Source organism: Crocodylus siamensis, chromosome 15 (genome assembly GCF_052110815.1).
Source record: "Crocodylus siamensis isolate JL-2025a chromosome 15, ASM5211081v1, whole genome shotgun sequence".
In the NCBI taxonomy this organism is placed as follows: domain Eukaryota; kingdom Metazoa; phylum Chordata; order Crocodylia; family Crocodylidae; genus Crocodylus; species Crocodylus siamensis.
The window spans coordinates 45,997,359-46,015,883 of record NC_143409.1 but is presented as its reverse complement, the minus strand read 5'-3'; the positions used below and the strand labels follow the sequence as shown (position 1 = coordinate 46,015,883).

Below are 18,525 nucleotides of genomic sequence, written 5' to 3'. Positions count from 1 at the left end.
AAACACTGTCTTCATGTCATTAATGCTGCCCCAGTCTATGCCAGCAGAGGATCTGCCCCTCAGTTGATAAAGGCATCAAAAGGAAAGCAACCCAGTTCTTGGAGGTGCTGGGCTGCCAGAGCTGCCAATAACTTCCAGTAGAAGCAGCACTACTACTCGTACCAATATTTGTATGGGGCTTCACTTGGACCAGCAGCTTGGCACCTCTTGCCTGGGGTTGTCCAAGGAGCTCACGGAACAGCCTGGTTCAGTGCAGTGCCAAGTGCGGCACAATATGCAAACTGCTTCATACACACTTGCAAATCATTTGCATGCTACCTTAATGCCAGCTTCTGGCCAGCAGTGCCTGCCACGAGCAAGACATGGGGCTGCACATAGCTGTACCACTGTGGGTGAGGTTGAAACACAGGTAGGTGCTGAGGCTCTTGAGGTGCAGAAGAGCAACTGTGGTCTGCGGTCTGTCTGAAGTGTATGGCAATTGTTGGAGCTGGGAAAAGATGGTTGGCAAGGGTAAGGAGATGGCCCATCCCGCTCTGTCTCTGCTGGCCAGTCCTGTTGCTTCTGTCTGTGCCACTGGCACCTGCTCCTCCCGTCTGATCCTACACTTGGCTGGGTTCAGCAGAAGGCAAGCCAATATCACCACTGGCCTGCTCTGACAGAAAAAGGAGACAACAAACTGTAGGCATGCACTTGGTGGGTGTGTAAGACTCCAGCGTGGGGACAGAAAGCGTGGTGGAGTGGACTGGGAGGCATCATGAGAGAGTCTGAACGTCCTGACCATCTCAGTAGAAGTCAGGCCCATCACTCCTTCATGCTCCTTTGGGCATCCAACCTGAGGGATTTTCAGCACAATGGCATTCATTCAGATTAAGAGAGGGAATAGGTCTTAAATGGAACAGCAAATACTGAATAACGTCCTGTGTGTGTGTCCTTGTGCTGTGCTGGAACAAAAATGCCTTATTCTGAATTAGCTTAATCCACCCAGGAAAAAGAACAAGGCAAACTTATTCTGGATAGTCACACAGGGACCTAATCAGGAAAAGCTATTCTGGAACAACACTCCATGTAGAGAAACCCTGACTATGGATTTAAGCACCCTCAATATTTGCCACCACCAAACTAACTCTTTAGTGTCTTCAATAGTTCATTCAGGGCCTAAGGGGTACATCTCTTTGGGTATCAGGCAGCGCACTGGGAAGGTAGCCAAATTAGACATGATCTGCCCAGAGCTTTTTTCACGATAGTACAACAGGTGTTTAAAATCAGAGCATCCACCGCTAGGAGCTACAGGAAGAGATTTAAAAAAATATTTACAGAGTTGGAAACTATCATCAGGCTATTTACAAGGTTACAAAATAAGAAAAGGCCAGTCCGAAAAGGCCTGGAGCACAGATATGCAACAAAAGTAAGTATATGAGGGGGTCCAACTCTTCAGCAGGAAGAGCCCCCAAAATGAGCTCGAATGATAGGCGGGGCCTCGTTTCTAATCTGTGACCCTAATTAGCGCCACATGAAAACCAGTAGATAAGGAGGGAGAGCAAAATTATTTTCCCTTACTTTTTTTAGGCCCAGGTTTCAAGATCTAACAGTCTGTCAACATTTCTGAGAGGGAGAGGGAAATTTGTTCCAAATCGGTTAAAAAAAATAGTTTCTTCCCCCCACCCACCTCAACTGAAGCTGAAACCACTAATGTTATTTTTTATCTGATGATGACTTCTAGGGCAAACTCTCCCCACACCTCTCCTTCATTAAGAGGGGCAGAGATACCATGCCCCTAGTGCGGTCTCTTCTTCCATGGACGGCTGAGCTAATGCACGGGAGTCTGGGAACTCAATCCACTCACCAGAGGGGCCTGGGATTTTGCCCTTGTTCTTCTCGCAGGATGCTTCCAGTCTTGGCTTAACTGCCTTCCCAGTCTAACCTCAAGTCTCCTCTTGCAACAGCAGTGGGCTGTCACCATTCAGCTCTGTAGGGTCACAGAGAGTGAAGACCAGAAGGTCCCAGCTGGGGAGTGCTCCACAGTGAGTTTTTTCCAAACACAAGCTAAAGTTGCTGATGATGAGCAGAAGGGGAAGGGTCTGATCCAGTGCTGCAGGCTGAACTAGGCTGTTGAGTGGCACAACCAGAGGGGTCACCAGCACCAATATTGGAGCCACTGGGGCATACGAGAGGGATGGGGAAGAGCCAGAAGGACCAGAGGGATGGCAAAAGGAAACTGGAAACTGATGGTATGAAAAATCAGAGGAAGAGAAGAAATAGGAAAGGGAAAAGAGTAGGACAGTGGGAGGCCAACTCCACAGCCAAGATAAGAGTTGTGGGGCCTAGTCACAGTATTGCCAATCCTGAGGTTTAAAAACAGCAGGAAACAGGATAGCAGGAAACAGACCTCCCAAAACAGTGAGCACATGGGCTTTAAATATGACCTCTGGGTTTCTGCTTGTTCATCTGCTGGTGGCTGAGCTCTGAAGGGTTGCATGCTGCCCAACTCTTGTCTGTGCCCATCCCAGGCTGGACATTCACTTTAATACAATGCCAGTGGAGATTCTCAGGTAGATCCCTTGACTCTGGGAGCTGGGACTTTTGGCCAAACATTATAACACAAAAAACTGCAAGAGAGGACAACACTGCTAGAAATGGATTGGGAGGAGGCAGGAAGGGGGTTGTGGGGACAAGGGTGTAGGCAGAGGGAAGAGTAAGGCAGACCGGAGGTCAAGAGGTGAGACGTAGCAGGGAACAAGGAAGGGGCACGTGGAGGCAGCCAGTTAATTTATCAGGGATGAGGCCTGGGCTCCAGAGGGGGTAGGAGAGGGGAAAGAAGGGTGGGGTGGGAAGGCACGGGAGGGGAAGGACAAGGCCCAGGGCAGATCCAGTGGGGTGGCAGAGAGGGATGGGATGGGGAGGGGTGAGGGGGAAGAAGGGAAGGAGGGCAGGGATGGGATGGGAGCAGAAGAGGCACCCAAGGGGGAGGAGAAAGAGCTGGCAGCAGAGGAGAAGGCCGAGGAGGCCTGGAGGGGGTTGCTGGCGCTGGACTTGGCAGTGGAGAGGAGCGAGGGCTTGTCTCCGGCATGCGTACGCTGGTGCCGATTGAGGTGGGAACTGCGGCTGAAGCACTTTCCGCACTCAGGGCACTTGTAGGGCTTCTCCCCAGTGTGGACGCGCTGGTGGATGGTCAACTCTGAGCGCTGGATGAAACTCTTCCCACAGTCGGCACACTGGTAGGGTTTCTCACCTAGGTGTGTGCGTTGATGGGTTATGAGGTTGGAGCTGACACTGAAACATTTTCCGCACTCGTTGCAGCGGTACGGCTTCTCCCCCGTGTGCATGCGCTGGTGGATAGTCAAGTCTGACTTCTGGATGAAGCTTTTTCCGCAGTCAGGACAGGCATACGGTTTCTCCCCTGTATGGATGCGCTGGTGCTTCACCAGGGCCGAGCGCTGCCCAAAGCCCTTCCCGCAGTCTGCGCACTTGAAAGGCTTCTCTGCTGGGGGTGGGGGTGGCGGAGGCTTCCCAGCCCCCAGGTTCTTCCCGCAGTCCATGCACTGCTGGGCGCGCAGCCGAGGGTGTAGCACGGGTACAGGGGCCCCACCCAGGCTTTTCCCACAGTCTGTGCACTTGTGGGGCTTGCCCCCAGTCTTGCCACCAGGGCTGGCCACATAGCTCTTCCCACAGTCTGCACACTGTGGGGGCCGTGCCACAGCGTGCACTCGCTGGTGCTTGACCAGGGCAGCACTCTGGCTGAAACAGCGCCCACAGTCAGAGCACTTAAAAAGCTTGCCGTGCTGGTGGGCAGCCAGGAAGCCTTTGAGGTGCTCAGGACAGCGGTAAGAGGCCTGTTCAGCTGCGTGGATCTTCTGGTGACGGTCCAGGTGGGAACTGACACTGAAGCTCTTGCCGCAGTCAGGGCACTGATAGGGCCGCTCCCCAGTGTGCGTGCGCTGGTGTCGCTCCAGGTCTGAGCGCTGGATGAAGCTTTTGCCACAGTCAGCACACTGGAAGGGGCGTTCCCCCGTGTGGATGCGCTGGTGCTGTGTTAGATTGGAGCTGCGGCTGAAGCATTTCCCACAGTCCCCACACTGGTATGGCCGCTCCCCACTGTGGGTCTTGCGATGCTTGGATAGCGATGCCCGCTGGGCGAAGCACTTCCCGCACTCGGGGCACTGGTGGGGAGCAGCTGCTGCCACCTCCTCCTCCTCCACCAGCCGGCCACGGGGGCCTGGCTGGTTGCTGCCACTGCTGCAGGTGTGGTGGCGTCGTGACTCGCCCAGATGGGTGCGGCGGTGCCGGTCCAGGTGAGAGCTGACACTGAAGCACTTCCCGCACTGGCCGCACTGGTAGGGGCGCTCACCAGTGTGGGTGCGCTGGTGCCTCTCCAGGTCTGACTTCTGGATGAAGCTCTTACCACAATCAGTGCACTGAAACGGGCGCTCACCTGTATGGATACGTTGGTGCTGTGTCAGGTTGGACCCGCGACTGAAGCACTTCCCGCAGTCCCCGCAGCGGTAGGGCTTTTCCCCTGTGTGGATCTTCTGGTGCTTGGCTAGGATGGAGCGCTGGCGGAAGCAGCGCCCACACTCGGGGCACTGGTGCGGCTTCTCAGGCGTCTGCACCCGCTGCTGGAGCCGGCTGCAGGTGTAGTCCTTTCCACACTCCAGGCACATGCCAGGCCCCCGTGCTGCCACCGCTGCTGCCTTTGCCTTCTTGAGGCCCGTGCGGCGGGTGGCTTTGCCCTCCTGCTTCCCTGTGGGGAGGCTCTTCTGTGGTGGTGGCTCCTGCCCTTCTGACTGGCATTGGCTCCCGCTGGCCTTCCCCTGGTCAGGACCCTCTGCAGTTTCCAGTAAGGGCCCAGGGGAGTCTGCCTTCTCCGAGCTTTCCTGCAGGGGAGTCTCCTCTTCATTCTCACTCATGGTCCCATCACCGGCTGGGATAGAGAGAGAGAATCCTGATGTGAGTTATTCCCTGTGCCAAGTGGAGCAAACCCAAAGAGCAGCTGGGGAGACTAAAAAAATCAGGAGCTGAATCCCTCAAACTTTTCCCCAGAGGAGAAGTGTGTCCTGCTGCTGTGCTGGGGGAAGCCTAGGGTTAATCAGGTCATATAAGGAGCTACAAGTGACATGATCCTCCTCTGAGGTTACAACACCCACTGGGACAACCCTAACCTGAATGACACAAGACAGAACTGAGGAGCTTAATGGGAATTTCCTACTCTACCTCTACTTGCTTCAATTTCAAGGGACTGCTCCTCTTTTATGGCCAAGACTCCTGCCTGACTCCCTCTTTAAAAAAATGTGCGACAAACTTCTCCCTCCCTGCCCTGAGCTCTGATAGTGCCTATCCCTTTTCCCAATCCTCTGTTACTTCCCATATTTTTCTGGACCACTTCCTGGCCTTAAAGAACATCAAATCCAGCTTTTGCTGGAATCTTGTGTTATGCTACCCCTTCATCCACACCAAGCTGCGTGGACAGTCAAACCCACCCATCCTCCATCCGGAGCAAACAAACATGGAGTTGGAGCGATGCTGCTTGGACACGACAGAGGAGGAGGACATAGTTCAGTTTACAACAGAGCTTTGCAATTTAAAACTGACTTAAAAAACCATTCTAAAACAGTTATATTGAGCTCACACTGGAAACTGGCACACCAATGAAAGGGTTTGATGCACCCTGTAGTACAAAGTTTGGGTTGTTCAACCAAGAGATTTCTGAGATAAGGGGTAACCCCACAGTAGCATGTTTTTTAAGACTTCATGGTTTTTAGAGTACTTATTTGCACAGAAGTCAGTATGAATGTGAAACTACCACCACTCAAATAGTCTGCTGAGAGTCAGCGTCAGATGCAAGGAGTAAGCCCCCAACACTTGTTCCTACCAAGTTATTAGCTACGATTCCTGGATGCACAGCACAAACCACTGGAGAGAGACAGAAATACTATGCACAATATGCTGCAGCATTGGACAAATGTGCTGGGCTCGGGCCCAGATTGCCACTTGGTTGGGTCTTTGCTTCCTCTGCATCTTGCTAACATTTCGGTGCATTTCACAATTTGTACAGATCAAGGCCTGATGCCCTTATCAGAGCAGAGACCACTGTCATTCTCAGTTCACAGGTAATAGGTGCTACAAGTCACCCTGAGCATAGCTAACAGCAAAATCCAGGTCCCTAATAGCATGACTACCCTGCCACGTTAGTGTGCCTCGTGTCCCAGCTAAGGCATTTCTGAGCATCTCACCCATGCACTCCCGCTCACCGGTGAGGCATATCTAATGCAACAGTCCCAAGACTGAGCTGCCTTCTACAGTGAGTGTGCCTGCCTGTTCTCTGTGTACACACTCCCCTGCCCACTGCTCCTGGACGGCCAGAAACTGGGGACCCTGAATCCCAGGACTGTGCTATGCCACCTTGTGCTCGCATATTAAGGCTGATGGTCTGGGACAGCACACAAATGAGACACTGGCCCAATTTGCATATTTGATGAACATGCTTAAATCCTAGCATCAAAAAAGTCATTTTCTTCCCCCAGGTCTCTGTGAAACCTCCATTTCTGCCTGGCTCCTGCTCCAACACAAACTGTCCCTATAAAGTATTTTTTCCATCACATCAGCTTCCATTCAACCCTGCCACCCCTCTCCCTGGCCCTGCCCCCCTCAAGTCATTTCAACACCAACCCCAGCAAGCATAAGCAACTGGTGCCACCTTAGTCAGGGGGAGCATGTGCCCCCCCAGTGACCACTCGCTGAGGCGGAGACTGCAGCCAATCGCTGTGACTGCTTCTGGAAGTGGCTGTGGCTGCTCTGGGAGCACCGCACTCTAGCTGGCGCTTGTAGGGATGGCACCAGTGCTCCCGCCTGCCCCCTGTCCATTACCTAAGTGGAGAGCGCAGCTGGGCAGGGGGTGCATGGGCACTCTCAAGGGATGCATGTGCACCCCCATGCATCCCTTACGTGTCGCCACTGCCAGCAAGCATGTCCAGCCCTGCCCACTTCCCTTGGCCTCCTACCCCTTAAGCCTCAGACATCCCCACTCCCTGTATTCTCTTTTCCCAAGTTTCCTCAGTTCCAACAAGGAGCTTGACAATTTCTCTTGCTCTCCCTGGTCATGCCCCTCAAATTTGTTTGACCCTTACACACTGTAAAGGACCAAATCATAGGCAATCTTGCCTCATTGGTTAGACCATTGAGAGAGGGCAGGAGCCAGGGGTATAGTCAAAAACACGGGCTGAGACATGATCTGGGATCCAAATTACCACATCCAAGGGGGAAACTCTGGAGCAGAATCCAAAACGCAGGCAGGGCCAGAGCCAGGGCCAAGGACAGGACCCAATAATCAGATGCCAAGTTACCAGATCCAAGACAAAATCCATAAGCTGGAGACCATGAACAGAACCAAAAGGAGTCAGGAACCTTGAAAAGCAGAGCGCAGGGGAAGGGAAGAGAGAGGCTTACCAGAGCAGACCTTAGTCAGACCGACAGGCTTGCCTGGGTTCTCTTGCCACAGTTGGAGTTAAATGGAAATGCCCAAATGGTGGCCAGCTGGAGTCACTACCTGGGTTAGGGCTGTCAGTCAAAGCCCCAGGCAGGTTTGGCCCAGTAGTCAATTAGCCCAGGCCAAGCTGCCTGTTAGAACCCCTGATGCACACATGCTCAAACCCTGGGGACCAGGGAACAAAAACCCATTTCTGCTGCTCACACTCCCTTTCACACACACACTCCCTTTGCTGCTCCCCTCACACGGGGACACATCCTCCTCCCTTAGCACCCCCTTCCTTCTCCTCAATCACTTTACCTCCATCCTTGGGGTTCTTCACTGCTTTTTTGCGTGTTTTACGCTTCCCCTCCTGGTTCTGCTCCCTCACCAGCTCCCGCAGCATCTTCTCCACCTGGGTCCGGCCAGCAGTTTGCAGGATGAGACCCAGCTGCCGGCGGAGGTCTGGGTTCATCCCTCCTTCACTGGAGCTGGCTGAGGCTGAGTTCTGGACCTGGGTAGGCTCCAGCTGACTCTGCTCACACTCCATCTCCAGACCTGAAAGGGACACAGGTTGTCAGCATGCTACTCTGATGACAGGGAAACTGAGAGGATGCTGTATGGGGTGTAAACTGGAAGTGGCCCCACAGGCATCATAAGCGCAGATTCCCCTCTCTCCTTCAGTTGCAAATCAGAAATAATCTCACTGGAGTCACTGGGACAGATTTCCTGCCACTCATCTCCATGTTAATCAAGAGTGACCCCACTAAAGTGACCTGGGCCCATACTCCTATCATTCCTCCCATTGTAAGCCAGGAGTTACGCCACACCAGTCACTGAGCCTGGCTTCTGATGTTAGTTAGACATGGCTGCCATGGATTTATTCCAGCTCAGGCTAGACATCAAGAACACCTCTGGTGTGAAAGGCACATGGATGTCTTTCCACAGTGTTGGCACAGCCACTTACCGGAGACAAGTCCTCTTCTCCTGTGAGACTCAGCGAAGGCCGTTATCCGGGGCCAGCTGATGGCAATCTCCTCCGCTACAGCAAAAATAGACCAGAGAGATGCTAGATACATGACATACCCAGTGAAAGTGCCTAGATGCTCTGGTGAACCCAACTGCTAGTAAGGACATGGCATCAGCATTAAAGGCCCACCTAGACAAACACCCTGAAGGCACACCATCTGTAGACAGCGCACAGTGGAGTCATGTGGTCAGCATCACATCTCCCTGCTTTTCGACTTCCAAGTCCCAACCACATACCCTTTTTACAACTGGGGACAGCATTTGGCATGAAACCAGAGCAGAGCTTGAACCCTCACATCGAGGGCCATAGCAAGATGTCACCATTCACCTCAACTGGATGACACAGGTTGCTTAGAATGAGACAAGTAATTGCACACGTTAAAGCCTGATGTGTGAGAACAGATTTGTCAAAGTACTCATTTAAAAAGACAAGGATCCATAGATTCAGAAGGCCAGGAGGGGATGCCTGACCTTTTGCTGAACACAGGACACAGAATCTTACCCAGTGACTCCTGCACCGAGCCCTATGACTTGTGGTTAAACCAGGACAGACCTTCCATACAGAAAATGAACGCACTTACACAGAGGCAGCATTATCACTTCATCTGAGCACCTTCTCCTCCTTAACGCAATGATCCCCACATCCTCTCTGTGAAACAGGGTATGGATACTAACTCCTTTTGTACATGGGGAACTGAAGCGCACACAGACTAAGAGACTTGCCCAATGGCAAACAGAAAAGCCATGGAAGGGTAGGGGGCTGCGCATAGCTTTCTCAAGTCTCCAGCTATGAGAGCTTATTAAGGGACAGGAAAGAGATGACCAGTGCTGAGATTTAGACCCCAAGTCATGGTGACTCCACAGTTGCTCTGATGGTCACTACTGCCATTAAAAACTGGCTCGGACGAATCTCATTTCAGCTTCCAATCCCTGGATCTTGTTCTGCCTCCTTCTGCCAGATGAATTATAGAGCCCTCTGCTATTGAAAATCTCCCCCTCGCCAAGATATTTCTGACCCAAGGACAAGCAAGCTACAAGGAGCTAGAGAGCTAGCTGGATAACTCAACATACTAGACTCCAGGCCTGAAGATCACTAGACAGCTCAGCAAGCCAGGACCAGCAGCTGATCAGTTTGCTGGATTCATGTTACTTGGGGGTGGGGAGGAACCCATCACAGCATAAAACTTTCTTTAGCTGGCTAACTTGTACAGGGCTCCACATTGCAGTCATTTAAGTCAAAGACAAAACTCCCACTGTCTTTAATGACACAAGACAAAGCTTACTGAAAATATGAGACTCGGGGTAGAAAAGCTTCAAGGGAACATAGCAAAACTGCTATCCACAGGATCTAACCGTTCAGCACCTGTCTTTCCTTCTTTTAGGAAAAATCACAGTTTAGTTTCACTTACTAAACAGCAGTGGACAGAAGAAAAAAAATTACAGAGGATTAGTGACGCATGTTCACAGAAGGTAAGTCCTCTCCCTCTTTTACAGCGGTATCACTATTTGTCTGCTCATGCCTGGATTAAGGTATTTAAACATGGATTTGAGGGCAGAATGCTAATCAGTGGTTTAAAATAGGCAGGCTTTTTCCCCTTCTACCTCCAAATATTCAAACAAAACATTAGATGAGAAATGGAAGGGACTTTCCCACCCCCATCAGACTTCATCATCCTGCTGTGGCAGGTTCCTGTCCATCTCCTCTGCCTCAATCCTCAGCTCTGGACTGCTGATTTGTGACCCTCGGCTCTGGACTCCTGGTTGCGACCATTGTAGCATTGTGCCCCTAACCCCCCATGCCAGTTTGCAAGCCTCAAAAAACGTTAGTATTCGCTGCAGAGCAGTCCCCATTTCTCCTGATGGGCTCCTCAGCCACTGAAGTTTCCCTGAAGCAGTGGTTCTCAACCTTTTTAGACTCGAGGCGCCTCTTGGAAAGTGCCAGCTCTTAGTTTTCACTCTTTTTTTGCCAACAAAAAATAAAGGATCAGTTTTTCTGTTGCAAAGACCTCAGAAAGATCACAACTGTTTGAAATCTCTGGGTTTATCTTGTGAAGGATGTATGCAAACCTAACAATGCTAACATTGTGTGGCTCCAAAACCCAATTCAGCATCAGCTCCCGCTCCCAGTCTACTGGCTCGATTCAGCCCCACTGCATTGTCCAGCTCCAGCCCTGACTGGCCCTGGAGCCTCTGAAGCCTGCTCCTGTTCTGGCCCCAGGTCCACCACCCAAACCCCTCAGGCCTCTGGTGAGCTACAGGAATGTTTTGTGCCCTTCCTACTGCACCTTGGAGAAAGAAGAGATATTTTCGTGTCCCACAGGCACAGAACAAAATACTTGAACAGTGAGAAGAGCATGGCCTTGCTGACTACTCATGGGGGGTAAGGGAAGATGCATGCGACTCAAATCCCCCACCTTGCACATCCTGAGAACCCTCGTCCTTGGGTACCTGGAGATGCTCTTAAGGGTGGCGGGGAGTGTCAGGAGTCTGTCTGCTGGCTGCCTTCACAAGCCCCATGGGCGCATAGACATGTACTAACTTTCCAACAGTTAAACCGGCTTAACTGTTTTTTTAAGCTGACTTAACTGTTAGAGTGTACACATGTACGTGGTGTGCAGTTGGATTAAATGTGCACAAGATAATACACCTCCGAGATGGATTATCTTGAGCTGCCTTAGTTAAATCAGCATAGGTCACAAGATGGCTGCCACCATGTCAAGGAGCTATTCATGTGTGCATTAGGATGGCCATCATAGAATACCATCCGGTTGTCCTCTGTCCTCTATTGATATGAAACTGGACGCCTTTCTCTTGAAGAGAAAAACAGAGGACGCAAAGGCATTGAGTTTTGTATCAATAGAGGATAGAGGACAGAGTAGCAGAAAACCGGACTGTCCTCTATGATGGCCACCCTAGTGTACGTTCTGACATGACTTAAGTTGGCTTAGTTAAGTCACTTTGGGCTCCTATAAATGTGACGGAGCTCTGCTTGGATGCGTCCTAATTAGCACGTGTCAGAGCAGACTCAGTTAATCAAGTCTACTGCAAATCTGCTAGAACATGCTAATTAGCGTGCTCCAGCAGCCTCCACATCACGTGTATTCAGTGTCTCTGCATTTCAAAATGGCAGCAGGGCGCTTTAACTAAAGTTCATCGAACGAGTTTTAGTTAAAGTACCCCTGCCGCCATTTTGAATCATGGGATGCTGAATACACATGACATTGTGAGCGCTTTAATTAAAGTGGCCCTCAGAGTCGCTCTAATTAAAGTGCTTCCCCCGGCTCCAGAGCACGTGCATAGATGCCTCTTATTTTCTGTTGGCCTAGTATGTGTTTAAGCACCCCAGCTCACTCTGATATTCTGGATGGGACTGGCTGCTGGCTGCATGAGTGGCCTCAGGCTTGGGTGTGGCTGCTACATAAAGCAGTAGTCCTTGCAGACAGATCCCTGACACAATGGCCTGATATGACCACCAGTTTGCTAGGAGGTATAAATGCATGAGGTTGGCTTTTTCCTCTATGAGTGCTGCTCCTTGTTTCTCCTTCTATAACAGGGGTGGGCAATTATTTTGGGCAGAGGGCTGCTTACTAAGTTTAGGCAAGCCATCGAGGGTTGCATGATAGGCAGCCAAGAGCAGATAAATATTAATTTTCTAGATAGAATGGCCTGGCATTTTGCCCACCCCTGTTCTATAATATACTGAAATTAGGTAGTATTCCTTTAAATACCTTTTGTGCTATTTAATAAAATACCATCCTCTTAAATTCAGGCCAGTGGTTCTCAACCTTTTTTAGACTCAAGCCAACCTTTGGAAAATGCCAGCTCTCAGCTTTTACTCTATTCTTGACTATGGAAAAATAATAGAGTAGCTCTTCTGTTTCGAAGAACTCAGAAAGATGACAATGGGTCAGAACGTTTTTGACACTATGGATTCTTATTTGAAATCTCTGGGTTCATCCTGGGAATTGTGTGTGGGTGTATGCACACCTAACGGTGCCAATATTGAGCAGTATCCCATGGCACCCTTAAAAGGATGCCCCAGGGTGCTACAGCACCCTGGTTGAGATTCACCGATATAGGTGAAACCAATGATTCTCAATCAGGGTGCCTTGAGAGCCTTTCAAGGTTAGCAGTGTTATGTGTGCAAACATGATTCACACATTCAGAGATTCAAATAGACATATAGTGTTAAATACATGTGACCTGTTGGGGTCTTTCTGTGTTGTTTCCAAAAGAAGCACTACTTTATTATTTTTCTGTAGTCAAAGCACCAGCGAAAACTAAGGGCTGGCATCTCCTGCAGGGTGCCTTGAATCCAAAACAAGGCTCAGAACTATTGGGCAAAACCTTTCAACCTCACAGCCTGATGGGTTTTTTTTCAGGCTTTAGAATCATAGTATTATAGAAAAGAAAGGCTAGAAGGGAGGTCAACAAGGCCAACACACTCAAGCGGTACTCAAGAAAGGATCATCTCTATCCAAATGATCCAATACAAATCTTTGGCTGACCTATTTCTAAAACTACAGTCGACCCTGCCATGCAAAACATAGTATCCAACGACACTTATACCACCTTAACCTGCCACTGGTAAAACAGGGGGACAAGGACTGTCACTGTCTTGCTGCTGCAAAGGTTGTTAAAATGCACTTGAGAGATCAAAGGAAGAGGACCATGACCCCACTACAGAGGAAAACACCCCACAGTCCATACCAATCTGACCATAGGGTAAAATCCCTTCCTGACCCCAAGAGTGGCAATTGGTTTCACCCTTAGTAGAGGGGTCTAAGTAGACCCTCTACCCAAGAATCTCCAGGTTTTAGTCCAAGCAGGAGCACTGGCACACCCCAGTCCAAAATCCCCTTTCCGAGGCAAGCGGGGGGGGGGAAAAAAAAACCCTGATAACTGTAGCAACAGAAAGGGGAAAATATTCTTTCCTGGCCTTATGAGGCAAACAGCAGATAAGAAATAATGAGTGGTCTTGCATGGCAGGCAAGAGGCAGCCTGCTCCCATGGGTAATATATTAGCCTGCCACTCGAGTTCAGCAGTCAAGTGTGAGCTCTGTTACTGATCCTCTCTGTCAATCACTTCATCTCTCTTTGCCTCAGTCTCTTCACGGGAAAATCCATCCTTGTCCATTTAGCCTCTCAGAGCAAGGGGGTGGGGAGGAGAGGAGAGGGAGAGTATGGGCAGGGGCTGCTTCTAACTACATTCCTGTGCCTCACAGTACGCAACAGGGCTTCCAACTTTGAGCCCCAGCAGTACAGCTAACATAACGGTGGTCTAAAAAGCCCTGGGGAGGTATTGAGAAGAACGCTCTCTCCCCCCATAAAATTACAGCAGCTAAACCTGGCAGATTTAAAAACCACAGCTTGGGGAACGGTTTTTGCTCCCAGGGATATGGTCACCAAGTGCCACAGAATTGCAGGAAGCCCCCCTCTTTCTCCAGCACTGCCGAGAAGGAAGGTTTAATGAAAAGCAGCTGTGCCTCGAATCTGGTTAGAGTGCTAAGCAGGAACCACGTCCATTTTGTTCTCCAGCCCTTCTGAAAAGGCCGCCCCTGGATCAATCAGGCCATAATAGGTGGTCCCTGACCTACATTTCAGTCTGCTCGGGAGAAGTCTTCTGCAGCACTTGGAGTCAGATCTGAGAGCTTATGTCTGCTCTCATCTCAGCTGGGCTCTACACAGCTGCAACTCCAGGAAGCCAGATCCCCTGCTGGGGTGACTGAGAAGGAAGCAATGATAATTTATGTCAGCAAAAGGGTTTGACCCCACTGGCTTCAAAGGGTTACTCCAGATTTACAACAGGGAGAGTAGGGACACTCCTTACTTACACCATGGTAAGTGGGAGGGGAGTCAGCTACTTCTAGTTTATACCAGCCTGAGTGATAGGGGACTTAGCGCCAGCAACTCCTAGAAGCTGCTCCTATTTCACACTAGGGTAAAAGGAAACAAATCAGACCCACTGACTCGTTATGGTTATTCCTGGTGAACACTAGGGTGAGGGTGAGGATGAGGATGAAAGGAAAATAAGGCTCACAAAACCAAAAGTTCTCACCCACCACTATCTGAACGCTCAAGTCGCTCTTTGCTTGTGACCAGATGTACTGGAGCCTTTCTTCTGTTCCTTTATCTGTCACTGTTCCCTATCCTTCTCCTCCCATCATGCTCATGTTATGTCACACAGACACCCCCGTTGCCTGCCTTTACTTGAAAGGATTTGTGTCAGGACTTAGCCATGAGAGACAGCTCAAAGAACTGGACTCTGAGAAGCACTGTCACCTCTCAGTGGGCACAGCCAACAGCCAAGGTCTGCATTTGTCTTTCATATGTGGCCTCTTTCCGAGTCATCACACAATCCTACCTGATTTTCTTGTGCTCCACGCTGCCAGGACTTGAGCCAGCTGGTTTAACCCTAATCTTGGCATTGTTATGCTGGAATCAGCCATGCAGGCACAGCCTACTTATGGGTCTGGAAGCCCTTGCTTCAGGCCTCCAGGTTGGGAAACACTCAGTTCTCCACCGTCCTGATGCCAATGTGGACCAGGTGGAATCAGATCTCCAGCCAGTGTAAATCAGTATCACATCATGGGAGTCAGGGAGGCCTGAACACCAGGGGCATAATCAGCTTCACTATACTAGAGTCAAAAGGGCCAAATCCTTAGTGAGTTCAACTAGCTGTCTCTACTGTAGTCAATGGGGCCAGGCCCCCAGCAGATGTAAATCAGCCACAGCTCCAATGACTTCAGTGGTTTCCATTGATTTATGCTACTTGAGTATTTGGCTCACAGTCAAGTTTATCCCCTGGGATGACATGGGCCTGTTACAGGAGCTGCAATTTCTGTGCCCTATACAAGGAGACTCAGAGACACAGAGAGTACAGATCAAATAAAGACGAGAATGAACAACAAGTCGCTCATCTATATATGATCCTGTGCCTTATTATTACTGCATGTCTCACTGTACTCCTTGGATCCCCAGGCCACATCAGAGCCCCACTTCTGCAGACCCTGTGTAGGGATAAATACACACACACACATGCACACAGCAAGCCCCTCTTTTGTGGTGCTCACAAAGTAAGCAGACAAGAGAGACAAAGGGTGGGAGGGGAAGGGCTTGTCCAAAATAACACAGCCAGGCAGTGCTGGAGCCTAGAAAAGGACCCAGGAGTCCTGCATTCCAGTCCAGTGCCTGTATCCACTAGTCCATGTCCTCTCTGAAGAGACAGCTGGATCTGGGAAGACAGCAAATAGACAGCATCTGCACATGCTGCTTTTTTAAGGTCCTGGGCAGGCACAGAGCAGAATCACAGCTGTGGTTCTGACCCTCTACCTAAGGCAAAGGCTTGTGGAGCGAACAAACTCATACAAAATCAGGGACTATGAGCAATATTGCCAACTTGCATGACTTTTGGTATTGTTTTTAAAGTCTACAGTTTGGAAATGTGAAAAATGTAGCTCTTTCTTTTATATAGATATATATCTACATGTCTGTGTGTTTTTATGTACAGGCAATCCCCGATAACGCTGTTTTGCTGAGTGCTATTTGACTATAACAGTCATTTTGGATTGATATCCAATTCAACTTAGTGCTCAGCAAGTTTTGTTATAATGCCCATAGGCATCAAGCACGAAGCATACGCTAATGCCATAGTGCATTGGCAGTGCACAGCCTCATTGTGCGAGCTGGCCTGCCTGCACTATTTAGCTGCCTACACGGTGCCTGGGCCAGGTGCGGTGGGCTGTGACTCATGGTGGGAGAGCCCTGGATGCTGCGCCCTGCTTCCGCCACCTGGAGTAACCATGACTGTGGCCATAACAGTCCACCTGCCCGCTGCCCGGCATGGAGGGGACCAACAGCACTGTGTCTGCAACCTGGGCCCAGGCAGGCAGCAATGGCACATGCTAGCTGAGCTGGCCCTGAGCTACCAGATGCTCATGTCACTGCTGCCAGGCATCCTGGTAACGAATTATATTTACATTAATTCTTATGGAAAAATTGGTTTTGCTTAATGCTATTCCACTTAATGCTTGTGTTTTTTTGTAACCAATTAAGAGCGCTAAGTGGGGGTTGCCTGTATATATATAAAAGACAGAGCTAAGTTTTTCACATTCCCAAAGCACGGACTTTAAGAACAATGCCAAAAATCATGAGTTAGCAATGCTGTATGAATTTTATCCCCTCCAAAGCCTAAGGGACAGATCTCTGAGCAGAAGCTGACTTGGCGGCTTCAGAGGTCTTCTGAAAAGCAAAACGGAGCAGAGTCCTTACCTAGTGAGATCACGTTCTCGTAGTTCTCCTGCATGGTGTCCCTGGTAAGTGCCTCTTGGGCAGTAAGTGCCTTGGTGATATTTACAGCTACTGTCTTGAAGGCCACCAGCTCCTGAAACAGCAAGAGCCTCTCACTCAGCACCTGCTGCCCTGCCACAAACCCCAGTTCAGTCACAAGCCCCCCTCTCCCAAGCACCAAACACTGGCACGGCTGCACAGTTTCCTCTACCAGTTGCAATACCCACAGGGTGCCTGCCCAACCACTGAGCCTCTGGGCTGGGCTGAATACTCCTGGCAAAGCACTGCCAGGACCCCCCTTTGCTTTCTCTGCTTCCTGCCTATTCTCCTTATCTGCTCCGCACCTGTCCCCCCATGGCACAAAACAGACCTAGATGCTGGGATGTGATGGGGGCCAGCGAAAGGGAGCCTGATAGGCCAAGTGAAGAGAGAGGCACGTGCTGGCAGGGTGGCACCTGGGCAGCAGCAGAGTGAGTGTGGGATAGGGGCCTAGCCAGAAGTGCCTGCAGGGCAGAGGTCCGATACAGGCCCTGCCCTGGGCCACTCTGCACACTTCTGCCGTGGCACAGCATAACAGCGGGTTTGAGCAGCTGCAGGAGGCGTGAACCCTGCGCAAACAAGCAGGAAGATCCATCTCTCAGCTGATGGCAGACTCTGAGGTCTGGGAACTGCCCTGGGCATGGATTTGCACGCGACTTAAAGGGACTGGGGCTTTCCTGTGCAGGAACGAACAGCAAAAGCAGAGCATGGCCCTCAAAGGGCAGGTAAGTCATTGTATTTTAGATTCAGCTTACTGCGGAGTGTGAGTGTGCCCACAGGCAGTTCCCCTAGAGCAGCTGACGTGGGGGAAAGCCCTGCCCCTTGCACCCCATGGTAAACTGCCCCTATGTCTGCACCCCCACCAGGGCGAGAGGCGCCATCGGGGATGCGTTCAACCTTTGCGCGCCAGGATCTGCCCCTGATGCCGGCAGACAAGGCTGGGTGGGTGAGCCCAATATCTTTCATTAGACCAACTCATACAGTTGGAAAGAAAGTCCTCACAAGCTTTCAGGCAAAGACGAGCCTTTGAAGCTGGGGGAGCGTCACGGGCCCACCGCCTCCCACCTGCAGGGACAGTGTCGCCCTTGCCCGCAGGGACCCGCGCTGGGCCAGGGCCCGGCCCGGCGGGGGCAGGTTTCGCCCCCTCGGCCCCTCACTCGGGCCCAGCGCAGCCAGACGCCCCGTCCGCTGCCCGGGGCATTGTTACCCGCTGGCTCCGGGCACGGGCCGGGCCGGGCCGGGCCGGGGCTGCCCCGCCGGGAGGCGCAGGCCCCGCGCTCGCTGTTACCTGGAGCCCGGCTCGGGGCGGGCAGGGCCCGGCTGCCGCCGCCGCAGCGGTCCCCTGGGCTGGGCCGGGCCGGGCCGGGCTCCGGGGCGCCGTGGATGCAGCGCCGGCGGTGACCCGGGAAGCGCAACCCCGGATGCAGTGAGCGGGAGGACGGAGCCGCGGCTCCTCCGCGCCCCCCGCCGCCGCCGCCGGGGCCCTCTAGCGGCTCCGCGCCCGCCCCGGCCACCGCCCGCCCGGCGGCACGTGGGCCCCGCGCCTCGCACGGAAACACCCTCCCCTCTCGGACGCCTGGCACCTCTGGGAGGGCTGAGAACACCCCTTACTACACTCCCCGTACCTCTGGTTAGACCCGGCACCCCTCGCGTTAGGCTGAAAGCATCTCTCGTTAGACACCAGGCACCCTCATTAGACCGAAACACCT

At 51.6% G+C, this 18,525-nt stretch overlaps 1 protein-coding gene across 2 annotated transcripts; it reads right to left on the bottom strand.

The window, feature by feature from the left end:
* Window positions 1-876: 876 nt before the first annotated feature.
* On the bottom strand, window positions 877-18,319 carry LOC149852531 (uncharacterized). 2 transcript variants are annotated; one of them, XM_090029981.1, is made up of 5 exons: window positions 18,105-18,319; window positions 16,760-16,871; window positions 8,427-8,501; window positions 7,781-8,017; window positions 877-4,918 (listed from the first exon to the last, which is right to left on the bottom strand). In XM_090029981.1, the coding sequence occupies exons 2-5, from the start codon at window positions 16,791-16,793 to the stop codon at window positions 2,763-2,765; spliced, it is 2,502 nt and encodes an 833-aa protein (XP_089886107.1). In that variant the 5' UTR covers window positions 16,794-16,871; window positions 18,105-18,319; the 3' UTR covers window positions 877-2,762. The 2 variants fall into 2 exon arrangements, with proteins under 2 accessions (XP_089886107.1, XP_089886108.1); XM_090029982.1 differs by lacking the exon at window positions 16,760-16,871.
* Between the last annotated feature and the right edge of the window lie 206 nt (window positions 18,320-18,525).

Excerpts from the sequence above, each read along its gene's own strand:
- LOC149852531 (XM_090029981.1), bottom strand. The coding sequence starts at position 16,793 with ATGCAGGAGAACTACGAGAACGTGATCTCACTAG. Across the intron at positions 8,502-16,759 it reads CGAGAACGTGATCTCACTAG|CGGAGGAGATTGCCATCAGC; the intron begins GTAAGGACTCTG and ends TTTTTGCTGTAG. Across the intron at positions 8,018-8,426 it reads GAGAAGAGGACTTGTCTCCG|GTCTGGAGATGGAGTGTGAG; the intron begins GTAAGTGGCTGT and ends TGTCCCTTTCAG.